Source organism: Dipteris shenzhenensis, chromosome 2, assembly GCF_047967505.1.
Source record: "Dipteris shenzhenensis isolate YYH24624 ecotype China chromosome 2, Dip_SZ_1.0, whole genome shotgun sequence".
NCBI classification, from domain to species: Eukaryota; Viridiplantae; Streptophyta; class Polypodiopsida; order Gleicheniales; family Dipteridaceae; genus Dipteris; species Dipteris shenzhenensis.
Genome location: NC_141597.1, coordinates 43,638,547 through 43,651,971, shown reverse-complemented (window position 1 = coordinate 43,651,971; position 13,425 = coordinate 43,638,547). Strand labels below are relative to the sequence as shown.

General features: G+C 42.6%; 1 protein-coding gene across 3 annotated transcripts; it reads right to left on the bottom strand.

Moving 5' to 3' along the window:
- Window positions 1–3,380: 3,380 nt before the first annotated feature.
- Window positions 3,381–7,034, bottom strand: LOC147904798 (indole-3-acetic acid-amido synthetase GH3.5-like). Of its 3 annotated transcripts, none has more exons than XM_087395527.1 (5): window positions 6,495–7,034; window positions 5,922–6,274; window positions 5,619–5,720; window positions 4,376–5,214; window positions 3,381–4,211 (listed from the first exon to the last, which is right to left on the bottom strand). In XM_087395527.1, the coding sequence occupies exons 2-5, from the start codon at window positions 6,218–6,220 to the stop codon at window positions 3,619–3,621; spliced, it is 1,833 nt and encodes a 610-aa protein (XP_087251653.1). In that variant the 5' UTR covers window positions 6,221–6,274; window positions 6,495–7,034; the 3' UTR covers window positions 3,381–3,618. The 3 variants fall into 3 exon arrangements, with proteins under 3 accessions (XP_087251653.1, XP_087251661.1, XP_087251643.1); XM_087395535.1 differs by having other exon boundaries at window positions 6,882–7,034; XM_087395517.1 differs by having other exon boundaries at window positions 5,922–7,034.
- Between the last annotated feature and the right edge of the window lie 6,391 nt (window positions 7,035–13,425).

Genomic DNA, 13,425 nt, shown 5'->3' with positions numbered 1-13,425 from the left:
TGGGAAGAGGGTCAAGCATGGGTTGAGGGGGGGGGAGGGATGGTTTGAGTGGTCCCCGATGTAAGAGGAGTAGCCAATAGGGGCTGTTTGCAGGTTTGCCCACCCTCCAGCTCAACATGGCATCGCTTCACAAAAAGGAGCACTCCCATTGGTACACCTCAAATACCTCACTAATCCCTTGAAATTAGGAAACAGTAATTGGGGGCCCTTTGGAGAATACCCCCTTTATATGATACCCTTTTGTATTGTGGAAACAGGGTATTTTTAAAATCCTTTTGTTAGACCATGTGCTATGCTTACATATTTATGAGTGACGCCCCAAGGATCGATTTCTTAGAAGATGGTCTTGAAGATACTAGTTGAAGACGAAAAATTGTGATAGAGGGAGGAGGAATTTTCAAGGGGTTGTGATCTATACGTATATAATCATATTGCTTTTATTTACATTCATCGATAACCTTTACGATATGCTAAAGAAAAATTCATTACCTTTGCAGTACCATTCGATCAATGCAATGTAGGAGTATGGTGGTCACTTCCAAGTGGAGAAAATTGATGTAAAGTGCAACACATTTGATTGAGGAGTCATGGGCAACTTTTCACACGACAGTAGAGCTAGTGCAAGGAATATAAAACTCGTTGTAAGCAAAATGGATTATGTTGGAACATATAAGACATTTTGCAAGTGAATTTCAAAAAATTCAAAGTATTTATGTTTGATGTTAAAATGGTTCAAGGTGAGTTGTAAATGTGCTCAAGCTATAGTCAGGAAGGATCAAGTGGGCTATTGTCATTAATTTTAGATGACATTACTGAACATTCATTCTATCCTTGCACTGTGAGTAGTTAAGTTTTTCTTGTATTGGTGCCTTGCCCATAGATTTAATTAAAGCTTGCATGAACATCTCATGAAAATTTTCTCAATTATATCTTAAGTAGTTTTTCAACATGACAACTAAGGGTGGCTTGTGATTCAAATTGCATCACCTAAAAAGTGACATGTATTTGAAGATATTAAAATGGAGCATGAAATGGAAGATAAAAAATGAATGTGTTGGAAGATAGCAGTTCCCAATATACCTTCTGCAAGAGTTTTGAAATGTGAATATAGTTTTAGTGAACCTTAAATGGTTTCTGAGTCATGAATTTAGGAGAGCTCTATTTACATGCTAAAGATGTTTGAGACCTGCCACGGATGATTAAGAGGATGAGCATCACTCTCACAATGGTGACTTGAAAGATTCAAATGAGGCTTTGATTGATTATTATAGAATGGAGAACAACAATGATAGAAAATATTTTTGTTTGTAAAAACATTTGCGTTTAATCTCATTGCTGCAAGTTGTAGGATGAACCCCACACTTGTCCAAAAATTTTAACATTATATATTATCAATGCTTCTTTTGATGCTATGCTTTTTTGTAAATCCCTATTAAATGTATTATCATTAGAAATATTTATGTTATTTTAGCTAATATCAATGGTAATATAGATGGTAATGTTGATACGAATATTGATCCTAACATCAATGAACTTAACTCTTGCACTAATGTGGATGCAACGGCCCTTACATAAGAAACTAAGGAAAAAGTGTTAAATATAAGCATCAATAATTATGTGAAAGGTAGGAGTGTAGTGTTTTAATCCTAGTTTTTTGCATGAAAAATATAAATCAATACTTTCTTATTTCTAAGGTGCCATGGGTCAGTCAAAGGGAATGCCACTTGGCACCCTTAGGGCATTGCCTTCCCCAGCACCTTTGCACTTTTATGTAAGAAGTTCCACTTCAAATTTTGAATTTTTTCATCTTATCGTGTTGTTGAGCTATAATCGATTAGGAACTTGAGAAGCGTTAGTGCTTCTTTCCGTACAACTTTGATTTTCATGCTCAACCTTACTGCAATGGTAAGTTACATGGGTGGGGGTGTGCCTGAACCATTTTTATTAAGTAGCAAGAAGAGAGATATTGCCATATCATGTTAGGCATTGCAATTGGAAGAGATTGGAAGGGAAAATATTGGAGAATGCTTAAGAATCGTTGTATCTCTATATCTTGTTTGGGACAATATCGAAAGGGAAGATATTAAAGATATTGGAAGGAGAGACCAAAACGGGCCAATATGTAGTAGTCAAGAGTAGAAACTTGGGATGTCTTTCAAATTGAATTGTGATAAAATGTATTCCCCATTGCAAAATCAAATGGAAACTTGCAAACGTCTTTTGAATGTTGGAGTCCTTAAGTATTCATGTGTTTATACTCAATTGCAGGAAGACCTGACCATTCATTTCTGTCGCGGATGGAAGATAATTTTTTTCGTTGGCTATTGGAAAGCAAATACTTCCATTAACTCTTTTGTTAAGCTTCGTGCTTTAATCTTAACGAGAACGTGTATTGAACACATTGTAAGAGTGAATAAAACATGCTCTGCGTTGGAACAGCTTGCATAAGGCCACAGAATGCGGCCTGTAAATTAAATAACGCTGAGATCGCGTGCTTGTTGAGATCCACAATGATACTGTTATACTATGGTATATCGAGCTCGCTGTCGCAAAGATGCAGGCAGAGCACAAGGGCGGTGTTCGAGAAAAAGGAAATTGACCGGTCTCTAAACAGCATGGCAAAAGCGACGTGGTTCCCAAGTTACTTTGAAAGCCACAAAGCAACAGAAAATGCTATCGAAGATCTTACCCTTTGGATCTGCATTTGCGAATCGCGAGGACCAAATGAGAGGTGACTCGATTATGAAAGAACGTACACGCCCACCGATGGTGTAAAAGACTGAACTTCCTCTAGCAATAAATGTACACATGCGAGATGCCGAGCTTCTACTTTAGGTTCCCGGCCTTAAAAAACCATAAAGCAAGATCAATCCGTATTCAAGAACAGCTGGCGGCTTTTTATTTAGAACATCTGGACAGTTTTTTCTACTCCTTATTGTCGATTGTGAAGGATTCAGGATAGATATCGAGGGTCACGCTATGTGCTGAACTCACTTTACAGACTACGCCAATCCAATAATTCTGTTATATAAAAGGTTGTCAAGTTTCCTCGATCGTATAAACATGTTGTAAACATTACACGTGTCACGTATGCGGTTCTACTCTGTACTTTAAGTGGCTTCACAAGGCTAGATAATAGTGGCACTTGGGAAACCTCTCAATTAGATGCTGGAAGGTTCCAACACTAGAAACATCCTGTTAAACACCTGATTTACATTCGTAAAAAGTGCATCTATATCCAGTCAACCCCTAATAAGTCGGAACCAAATTATGTGACGTAGGCTATAGTCACAAGGAAATCATGTAAGAGGAGGAGGAGAGAGAAACAGAGAGGCAGGGAAAGATCATTCAGCTTCTGGACCATGCAGTAGACAGCAAAGAAAAGCAGTTTATGTTACACTGATGCTATTCGTTAAACTAATCATACATGTTTGCCAGATCTTTGGTGGACAGAACGAGAGGCAACCGAATGCCAAGAGTTCAGATTGCAGCATCACTGGTCCATGAGCAGCTCCAAAATATGGTTTGAACAAAATCCCCATTTGTGAGTGGTTTGGAAAATGCAAATTGTGAAGGACAAATCCTGATCCTCATCAACAGGGAAAACCTCCGAGAAAATCAAGGCAATGTTCCAGTTCTAGTCCATTCTCGGCGTTGCGGAACCCAGAATGGGGCTCGTGGACTGAAAGCTCTTTGTGTCACTCGAGCGTTAAGCAAATCCAAAGCTGAAGATGATTTTATGCACCGAGGAGTCTTGTACTGATTGATGGAAGAGCCTCTGCTCACGAAGAAGTCCATAAGCATGTCGAAGGTCCCAGCTTCCACAACTCGAATCTCCAGCGGCCCAATCGAATGATCGCAATTTCGGCATTGCCTATACACGGAATCTAAAGACTCCTCCAAGGTCAAGCAACAATCCTCTAGCAATGACAGATCGAATAATTTTGTTGGTTGAAGCTCCCAGAAGATAACATAGTGCCCAGGGATGGTACCGGTATCCGGAAAGCTTGTGTACTCAATGAGGTTTGCGAGGGTTTCGGATCGCAGGCGTTTAGAGGCTTTTCTTACTGCTCGATGGAGACCCTCCTCATCAGTTTTATCTGCGTCGATGCTCAGGATAACATTTTTGCGGCATACAAAGTGGAATTGAGGAGCTTGGTTATAGAATCCTGTCACACGTAAAACATCCCCTACCTTGTAACGGTACAAACCTGCGAAAACAAAGGCGAGCATAAGCTAACCGGTTTCCGCGCAAGAGCAACAGCTACAACGGTCCTGTCTTGGGATTTTGAAACTGTTGAAGCTACTTGTCACATTCCTTTAGTGCTAAAAAGCATGAAATATTTCATTTCTGCAAAGAGGGAGCTCTACATACCGGCATAGGTTGTAACGACAAGCTCGTATTCTTTTCCGACCTTCACTTCCGTCAGGTCCAGTATCCCGTCATCTGCATCTTTGTGGTTTAGCAGTTTGGAGGGAGGCTTCATGTCGTCGGGCGTGTGACTGAATCCCGAGCGGTCGACCGGGATAAATTCGTAGTAAGCCATGTTGGGCAGGAGCGTATAAGAGACTTCTGAAGGTTTCGTCAGAGGTTTTAGGTTGAGACCAAAGTAGCATTCTGAGGATGCATACATGGTACAAACTAAAGGAAGACCGCCACCGTAGTGATCTAGCATAGGTATGTATTGAGACATCGTTCCAGTGACTACCACTTCGATGTAGCGAACATTTGGCCATAAGCGACTGATTATTCCTTGCCACGATTGCTTGGAGCACTCGACCGTGATAAAGTCCGCCAGGTCTGAGTCTGCGCGGAGAAGCTTCATGACCGAACCTCTTGCTGCCGGATCAGTAATTTTCTCACTTAATTGGCCGCTGCGTATATCATCGCACAATTCTTGCCAATGCTGTTCAAGGAACTTGATAGCTCTCAAGAACCCGGATGCGAAAACTGCACCCATTCTTAGCACTTCTTGATATTGTATAAGGCCACATACCATTTGGCAATACATACTTTGATATGAGTCTGGACACAAAATAGTTTCAGGCGGGCTGGTGTAGACGTTGAAGGGATCGAGCGCCATATCCTTGAACTGGCGACTCTTGTAGTAACTCGTAAGAACAGGCCTAGCGAGGAGACCGCCAGGTGTTTTCGTTTCCGACTTGATAAAAAGAAAGTAGAGACCTTTTCCTTTGTCTAGACCTGGGACGTACCTACAATCATGATATTGCAAGCGGAATCAGTAAACTATACAAGGCATTAAAAGAGTGAGATGAATATGAACATGAAGGGTCTGTAGCAACTTAAAGATTCCAGTCAAACTCTAGAGAATGCTCACACAAACCTTCAGCCACTCGACGCTCAATCGCTGGATTGCAAACAAAAGATCGAAATTTCATCTCAAATACAAAAGCTAAAGGTAACTTTTAGGGTTAACAACAAGATTTGGAGCTTCAATCGTCCTTACTCAACCGAAAGTCGTGTTATCATGGTCAAGCATCAAGTTCTTGTTTTCAGTTATGTTGCTCGCGAAAGATGCTCACAAAAAAACAAAAGAAGATTCCCAGAGGGCCAGCAACTATTCTACGTCAATAGGTGCAATATTTTGACACTCAACTGATCCATCACTGGCATAAGAAGGCTATAAAGGAATTTCTTTCTCTCCAACTCCTCCGCTATTGTAGGCATCATTTTTCTCTCTCCCGCAGAAGTGCCTGAGCTGCAGGTACGTTAAACAAACATAAAAAGATGATTATCAGCATCGCTGTAAGCTTTAGTCTGAGTTACAAGAATGTACGATGCAGCACAGCGTGCCTTCCACTCCCTTCAACAGGATGAACCCGTTTAACCCTAGCATTTTCGTACGTAAACCATTGTAAGTACACCCAACACATAAAATTTTCCAGGCTTCGGGAGGAACCTGGTTAGGAACTCTGTGATGATGTCTGCAGAAAGAATCGGCGACGTATCTCCGTTTGCAATGCGCTGAATGTCTGGCTCCACATCTTCGTAAGTAACTACCGGTATGAGTCTCTTAAAAGAGGCCTTATCAGCGTCGCTACCCAGGCCAAATCTTTTTAGATACTCAGTACCCGAGTTTCGTTTCAGAATCGTTGATAACACTTGACATTGAATATGCTCAGCGTTCTTGGTCAGATACTCAATCGTCTGTAGCGCATCCATTTTGTTATGCTTTCCATCATCATTTGGGATGTCCATGGCCGTATGTTGGTGATCAGGTAAAGTCCTTCGAAACACGCTTTTTTATGGTACCTGGCAAAACTTATGTATTCCAAAATTAGAGGAAAGTCAAGATAGCTCCATGATTTTGATGGCAAACAACGGCTAAACTGTGATGAGGATGGTCTTGGATATCATGCTTTCTGAACATCACTGCAGACGAGCTTAAAGAAGAGACGGACGCTGAACAATAAAATGTTTTGTCATCCTGTTTCTAAGTCAATTACTAGCTCTAGGGCTTGGGAAGCCGAACTTTGTGAAGGGCTCGAGAAACATGTAGAGGAGGCAGCAACGTTGTAAAGAGAAGCAAGCTGCATTGACTTTGGAAAAACCTTCCGTGTAAGGCACGAGGCAGCTTTCCGTCAAGAATTGGCCCGCTCCGCCATAGAGGCATGGATGGGAGGGGAAGACATACGAATTCTATATTTTGATTCAGGCTCGATGCCGGTAATTGAACTCAATGGATCGAGGGTGAGTTATAAGGTACTGGGCGCTCGAGGAACATTTGATGAGAAGGCTGAAAAGAAGGAAAGATGGTGGTGCAGCAGCAAGGAGGACAGTAGGGTGAGAGGGAGGCAATTCCTCCCGGGTAAGGACAGATAAAGGACAGCAATCAAAATCTGTTGTGCTGTCTTCTCACCTGTGGAACCAATAAGTGGGAGCTATGTCAGGGAACGAGGTTGAGATGTCAAGAGATGGGGAAGGAGAGAGGCAGGCAGAGGGAGGGATGGAGGGAGACAGGGAATGCGTGGGGGGGGGAGGGAGCTGAGGGAGCTAGGATGTGTTACTGGGCGATGAGGGCTAGAGCTAAGAGAGTTCACAGAAATGAGGGAGGGGGTAGGGAGTTAAAAGGGATTGAGAGAGCGAGAGAAGGCTGTGGAGAGTGAGGCTGAGGTGAGCTGCATATGGAAAGAGAGACAAAGGAGTGCATTGGGAACGTAAAATGGCCTACCGCACGTGGTCTTGTCCGTGCATACGCTCCATAACTTAGAAGGTTCATTAGGGAGGTTTGCCTCATTCAACGTCTGCTATCTTCCTTTGCTACTGTCTAGTCAAACACCCACCTCTCCTCACCTCTCCTCTTCTGTCATCCTCCCTTTCTCTCCTGCTCCCAATTGCATCACTTTTATCACCAATTGCATCAACTTTCTTTTCGGAGTCGGAGTGCTTAAATTTGCTGCACAGATTTGAGCTTCATTGGCAGCAAATTTGAAGCCTCAGCCTATGCGCAGATTGAGCTTCATTGGCAGCAACTTTCAAGCCTCAACCTATGCTCAGATTGAGGTTCATTGGCGGCAACTTTGAAGCCTCCCAGCCTACGCTCATAGCTTCACGAGTATACATAATAATCTTGCGACCTTTTGGGAAGTTCACGGAAATTTCTACGAAGTTTGAAGATGTGCACTGTGCAGCAAATTTCAGGCCTCATCCTTCCTATCTTTAGTTGACTCTTATTTAGAAGTTACATATCTTTCCGCCCTGGCGACTCTATGATTTTCCTTCCACACCAAACGCACAGTGTTGTAGATCCCGACAGCCTCAACTAGTAACTTTTTATTCCTGTCTAAACGCTCACTCTCACGCTGCCTCTCACCTGCCCTTGCCGGCAATCCTTCCACAACCCCAAATCCCAACGTGGGGGTTCCGTGTCAGCTCCCGAACAGTCCAGGACTCCAGCCCACGTACGACTTGGGTCAACGTGGCCTGTGTGTCTGGCTGTCCGCAACTTAGTAGTGATGAGGATTTGAGGAAAGCAACGTGAGCACGCGGCGCAGGAAAAGAAGAAGCAAGGGGCGGGGAAATGATATGGGCAGACACTCAATTGAGGTGGCATGAGGTGTGAAACGGGGAAAAGGTAAGCCAAAGTGGAAAATGGAGGTAACAACGACTTCTAGCTTGAGACCCAAGAAAGGGAAGAAAGCAAGAATAGTAAAGGATAGATGCTATATGTGATTGCCAAGAGGAAATAAACAAAAGGAATTAATATCACGTAGGGATGCTAATGAAGAACCACTAAGTATGTATCTAAGGATGTGTGCTTATGAACACCAAGGAAGTTCTATGGAGTGGGTGTAGGGGAAGAGAGAGAAAGAGAGAGAGACGTGAGGATGTTTAAGGATGTATGCTTATGAAGAACAAGGAAGTTCTATTGGAGTGGGTGTAGGGGAAGAGAGAGAGATGTGCATGACATGATCTCTTTTGTGGATTAGAGTGGTCAAGGAAAATACTAGGGGCAAACATTAGCCCACGTCAAGGGAAATACTAGGGGCACACATTAGCCCACGTCAATGGAAATACTAGGGGCAAATATGAGCCCCATGGCAATTCTAGAGGCTTGTCCAAGTTGCGTGACCTAATATTTAGAGTTGAAATTTGATAAATGCACCCAAAATAACATAACTTTAGCCATCCAAGAGCTTCACATTTAGCCATCCAAGTACTCAAATCCTGGCACAAGTCGTTAGATTTTTCAAATTCTAGCATATAAAAACTAGTATATGTAAACCCATTGAATTCTTGAAAATGGTATCATGGGCCAATATTTTATAGACCGTCAATCTCTTTTCCTCCTAAATAAGTAGACAAAATTCAAAAATCCCTATCTAACAAACTACTTACAATTTTCATCTTGAATCAATTGGATCGTGTTCATCATTTTTCAAAGGAATTTCTGGGAAGAGTGGAGATGTTTGGGTGGGTGGTTGATTGAGAGCAAGGCGAGACAGAGCCCGACGAAGGGCAGAGGGCACCAATGAAATGGAAAATTAACCAAAGGTATGGGCCACCAATTGATTGATCAATCGAAGCACTTATGCAAATTTGAAATCGTGATCAATTGTAGATATGTTGATGATCAATCCATGTACTGTTCAGCCCGATCCACTGCCTCACCCTGCTTCATTGCTGCCACTCATGCCTCAACACTGCCCTCCGTCTCTCTGCCTCCCTCTCCTCTCCTCTCCTCCTCCTTCCACCCTCCCTTCTCTTAGGCTCTCCCCCCTTCTCTCCCCCTCTCCTTCCTTACTCATCCATATCCCCTTCCTCTCCTCTATATACTTGCAGCATACCCAAAACATTCTAGACATGGTCCAAGCTTCTTGAATCTGCCACCGCCCTTCTCACAATATTAATTTTCACCACTCACCTTAGCGTAATTCACCTCTCACACGTCTCGCTACAAATACTAATAGGTATTTTCCAACACCTATTGGTATCATGGGCTAATATACGTAACTCTATATTTGCTCAATGACCTACACTTACATAACTATGTTCCCCTCTTATTTTTGAGCTCTTGCCCTTTCTCAGCCCTAGTTGGCCACTACCTCCTGAACTCCCTACATTAGAGTCCCCATGGACAATCATAATTTCGTGACCCAATAGATAATAGCAATCTTTGGAAAGGACGAGTGTTTGCCAAAAGAAGAGAATTGCTTGGCAATGGATGCTCCATGGGGACTTGTTGGCAATACAGCAAAATCTCGAACTCATTGAGCATCCACATAACTCCAGCCAATATTATTAAAAATCAAAGCATTAGATGCCATCACCTCCTTCCTCAAAGGTTCAAGAAAATAACCCAACCCAAATTTTCATTCGAAAAGGGGGAACATAATTAGCATTTCTATTAACCAAAATCCATCACGTTCGAGTTTATACTTCACCATACAATAATTACGTTCTATTACCAAAATCTATCACGTTAGAGTCTATACTTCACCAAGATAATAACTATGAAGTTACAAAGGTATGCTTATATCAAAATGCTAGTCAAGCCATGGAGAGAAACCTACCAAGAAAGCTACGGGAAAATGGACACTGCCCATAGCTTTTTAGATAGGTTTCTCTCCACGGCTTGACTAGCATTATTACGTTTTTTATGCTTATTAAAATTTTCTTCTATGAGCAAGGGTAGTGTGTGTCAAGGGACTCTCGGGTAGTGCTAAGAGGAGACAATACGGCAGAGAGAGCATGTAAACTACACGAGAGGCGAGGCTCAGTATCATCGGGATAGAGGAAGGCGAGCTGACTGAGGGGAGAGTTAGACGTGTGTCGAAAGAGTCTCCTCGAATGGGGCGGTGTTGAACAGGCGGTTGCTTGTAGAATAGCCGACACAACCTGTCTTTCCCAGCCTGTGTGAATGCTAGTACGACCTCCCCCCATAACTAGCCTAGCCTCACAGCTACGCTATTATGGTCACTAGAATATGGTGTGCTTCAGGGTGGGTTGCACCGTTGCACACTCTCCATGGCACGCACTCCGTCGCACTGATCGCACTCCCCCATCGGCCCATTTATTGTTTATTCCTCCACATATCCTTGCTATCTTTGACTCATCGCCTCCAGTCTGGCGCATTCTTGTGCTTCCCTCTTTCTTTAGCCCTCACACCCATAGCTTTTTTGCATTGTCATCAGCCTGATTTTTAGTTTGAACCTGCGAGACTGAGCTTGACAGAAAAGACATTTCTAGGGCACTTCTGAAGGGTCCAAACTTTCAAGATTTTCGGCTGATTGTACACTGAGGAGCCATAGAGTGGAAATATATCGTTCGTTTATTAGTTGCGGCTACGCCGTTTGTTTGGGATGTTAATATATATTCATCTACACGTTCTACACCCAGGCCGGAAACATATCGTACGTTACTAGTTAGCTAAACTTGGGAGAGCTCTACTTATAAACTAGCGGCCGTTTGGGCGTTTGTGCAGCGTGCTGCGCGGGGCTTTAAGCTGCGGATAGAGTATTACATCCAGAGAAGGCCAATAAAGTTGCAAGGTTGATTGATGAGTGAAGTGCAGATGGAATATCACATCTTGGGAGTGCAAGCGGATCACTAATAGAAGATTGGTTGGGCAGCTTTCAGCAGCTACAGTTTCTTTTTGGAAGAAAGTAGGGATCAAATGCCCCGTCTTTGGGGGTGGAATCATCAACAGATTTTTTGGGGGAGGGTTTGTTATTTTGATGGACGAACCAAAACAAGACAGCCCACGACTTTTCTTTTTTTTACTCGCCTTGTTATTACAGGCCTATCTTTTTGTCACTAAAATATTTAAATTCTTTCCAAAAATAAAAACAAAGCCAGCCCACGACTTGAAAACAAGAATGAAGCTTCACGCAAATTCAAAGTGGCACATATTAACATTATCGCCCATTTCTCACGAATTGGGAACGTGGTTAAAGGTGAGCTCCAACTTGGACACAAGGCACTGAACAAAAAAAAAAAAGAAGGAATTGGCAATGTTTCCAAGAACTGCTTTTGCTTTCCCCCGCTAGCATTCAGATGATTACGAGGGATTTCCTTCGGCATATTATGCATGGCTCACCCTTTAGAATTCTATAAAATGTCTTCGGATTTCCACAAACAATTTTATTTTACCCCAACAAGAATCTACACTGTGATTGCGAATCCACAAACCTTGGAAGCCCCTCCTCAATTATGTAAGCCGCCCAATTATTGGCTCCATTTAACCAAATTTATTATCTCACTTAACCTTAACCTTCTTCCAATTTTCTAAGCTCAAATAACTAGCTCCACCACTATGATCCTTAATAGCACTTCCCATTTAAGCATCCACTTACACACAACTTGTTCTTCAGCTTTTTTGCCATGAGGGGACAAGAGTTGAAATATCGCAAAATTGGCCAAAGCATCTGCTTTGCAAGAGTCAAGTTTAATCGAGAGCCGAATGGACATGTGGTGTGCATTGACAAATGCTATCATGGACATGTGTTACCACAAATGCAGTTTTATTAGTTATATTACTAACATAAAGCTTATCACAACAATCCTTTTAATAGAAGAAGGTGGGATAACACCCAACATTAACCTTGTTACATGGGTGTCCAAATCTTAATTTGTCCATCTATAGGCATATTTTTACATGTGGACACAAATTAAACTAACTTCATCCTCATCCATGGAGCATGAACATCATTCATTCATTGCATCGGACCAAAAAGAAGTGACTTAGGTCTTATACCTAGGCCCCCTAAGATACTTGCGAGATCCAGGAAGGGCTCTCTGGCCTCCACGTAAACATGATGCCCACGAAGGTAATGCTAGATTGCCTTTTTTGGGCTAATCTTAGAAGCTATCATCATGAAGGGCCACATCCATGGGTATCTTAGAGGGCTTAGAGGGTTAAACAAGGGAGGGCATATCCTGAATGATTACCTTGCGGAAATCATATTAGATCTTATGATGACACTATTTCTAAGAAAGATCCAAACATATGATGCTTTCTTGCCTTTTGTGGGCTAATCTTAGAAGCTATCATCATAAGGGATCACATCCATACGTATCAGAAAGGGATTAGAGGGCTAAACAAGGAGGGCATATCGTGAATGATTACCCTTGCTTGATATCATATTATATTTTATGATGACATGATGTCCAATAGGGCTCCAAAGACATGATGCTTTCTACGCCTGTATTCAAACATAACAAAAACAATGAGTGCACATGATGTGCGAGAATGAAAAGTTTATGGTTTCTTTTGAGTAGAAAGGGGGGGAAAGGGAGGATTCAGTTAAGTTATAACGCCCCCATTGAATGGGAACAACAAGCTACATGCAACTGCCATACTTGGCGAGAACGTCACTAACTCCTAAAACAGATTGTGACCAATGATCTAATATGTTGTAACAAGCAAATCTAAATTGTTGAGAGACCGAGACGAAGATGCGCAGCAGCAGCCTAAGAGCTAAATACATGATACTCAAGCGAGTTTCACCACCAGACATGCACATTACCACCACGAATTATGAGGAGCATCGATTTTACGCTTCTTAGCACCTGCCATTGTTAGTTTTCGTTTTCCCCGTCACGTTAGCCTTTTGCCTGCCTATTTAGTCGCCGCCCCAGCTCCCATTTCCAAGTGCTTGTTACTTACTAGCAGATCATCGATCATATCACCCAACGCGAGATTGCTGCTGAGCCGTCGCCCGGGGCAACCATTTCCCAGCCGCGGCAACATTCTCAATTCTCACGCTCCCGCCCCCTTAAACGCCGCCAGAATCTAATGATCATCTTCGTCAATTGGAAAGAACAATCCGGCGGCTCCCTCTCAATGCTCCCAATAGACCCTGTTTCACACAGGCTCTCTCTCTACTCTCTTTCTCTTTGTCTCAAACAGACGCGCAGAGTGCTCTCTCTCTCTCTCTCTCTCTCTTTCAAGGTATTAAACG

Excerpts from the sequence above, each read along its gene's own strand:
- LOC147904798 (XM_087395517.1), bottom strand. The coding sequence starts at position 6,220 with ATGGACATCCCAAATGATGATGGAAAGCATAACAAAATGGATGCGCTA. Across the intron at positions 5,721-5,921 it reads ATCACAGAGTTCCTAACCAG|CTCAGGCACTTCTGCGGGAG; the intron begins GTTCCTCCCGAA and ends ACGTACCTGCAG. Across the intron at positions 5,215-5,618 it reads CTTATGCCAGTGATGGATCA|GTACGTCCCAGGTCTAGACA; the intron begins GTTGAGTGTCAA and ends TCATGATTGTAG.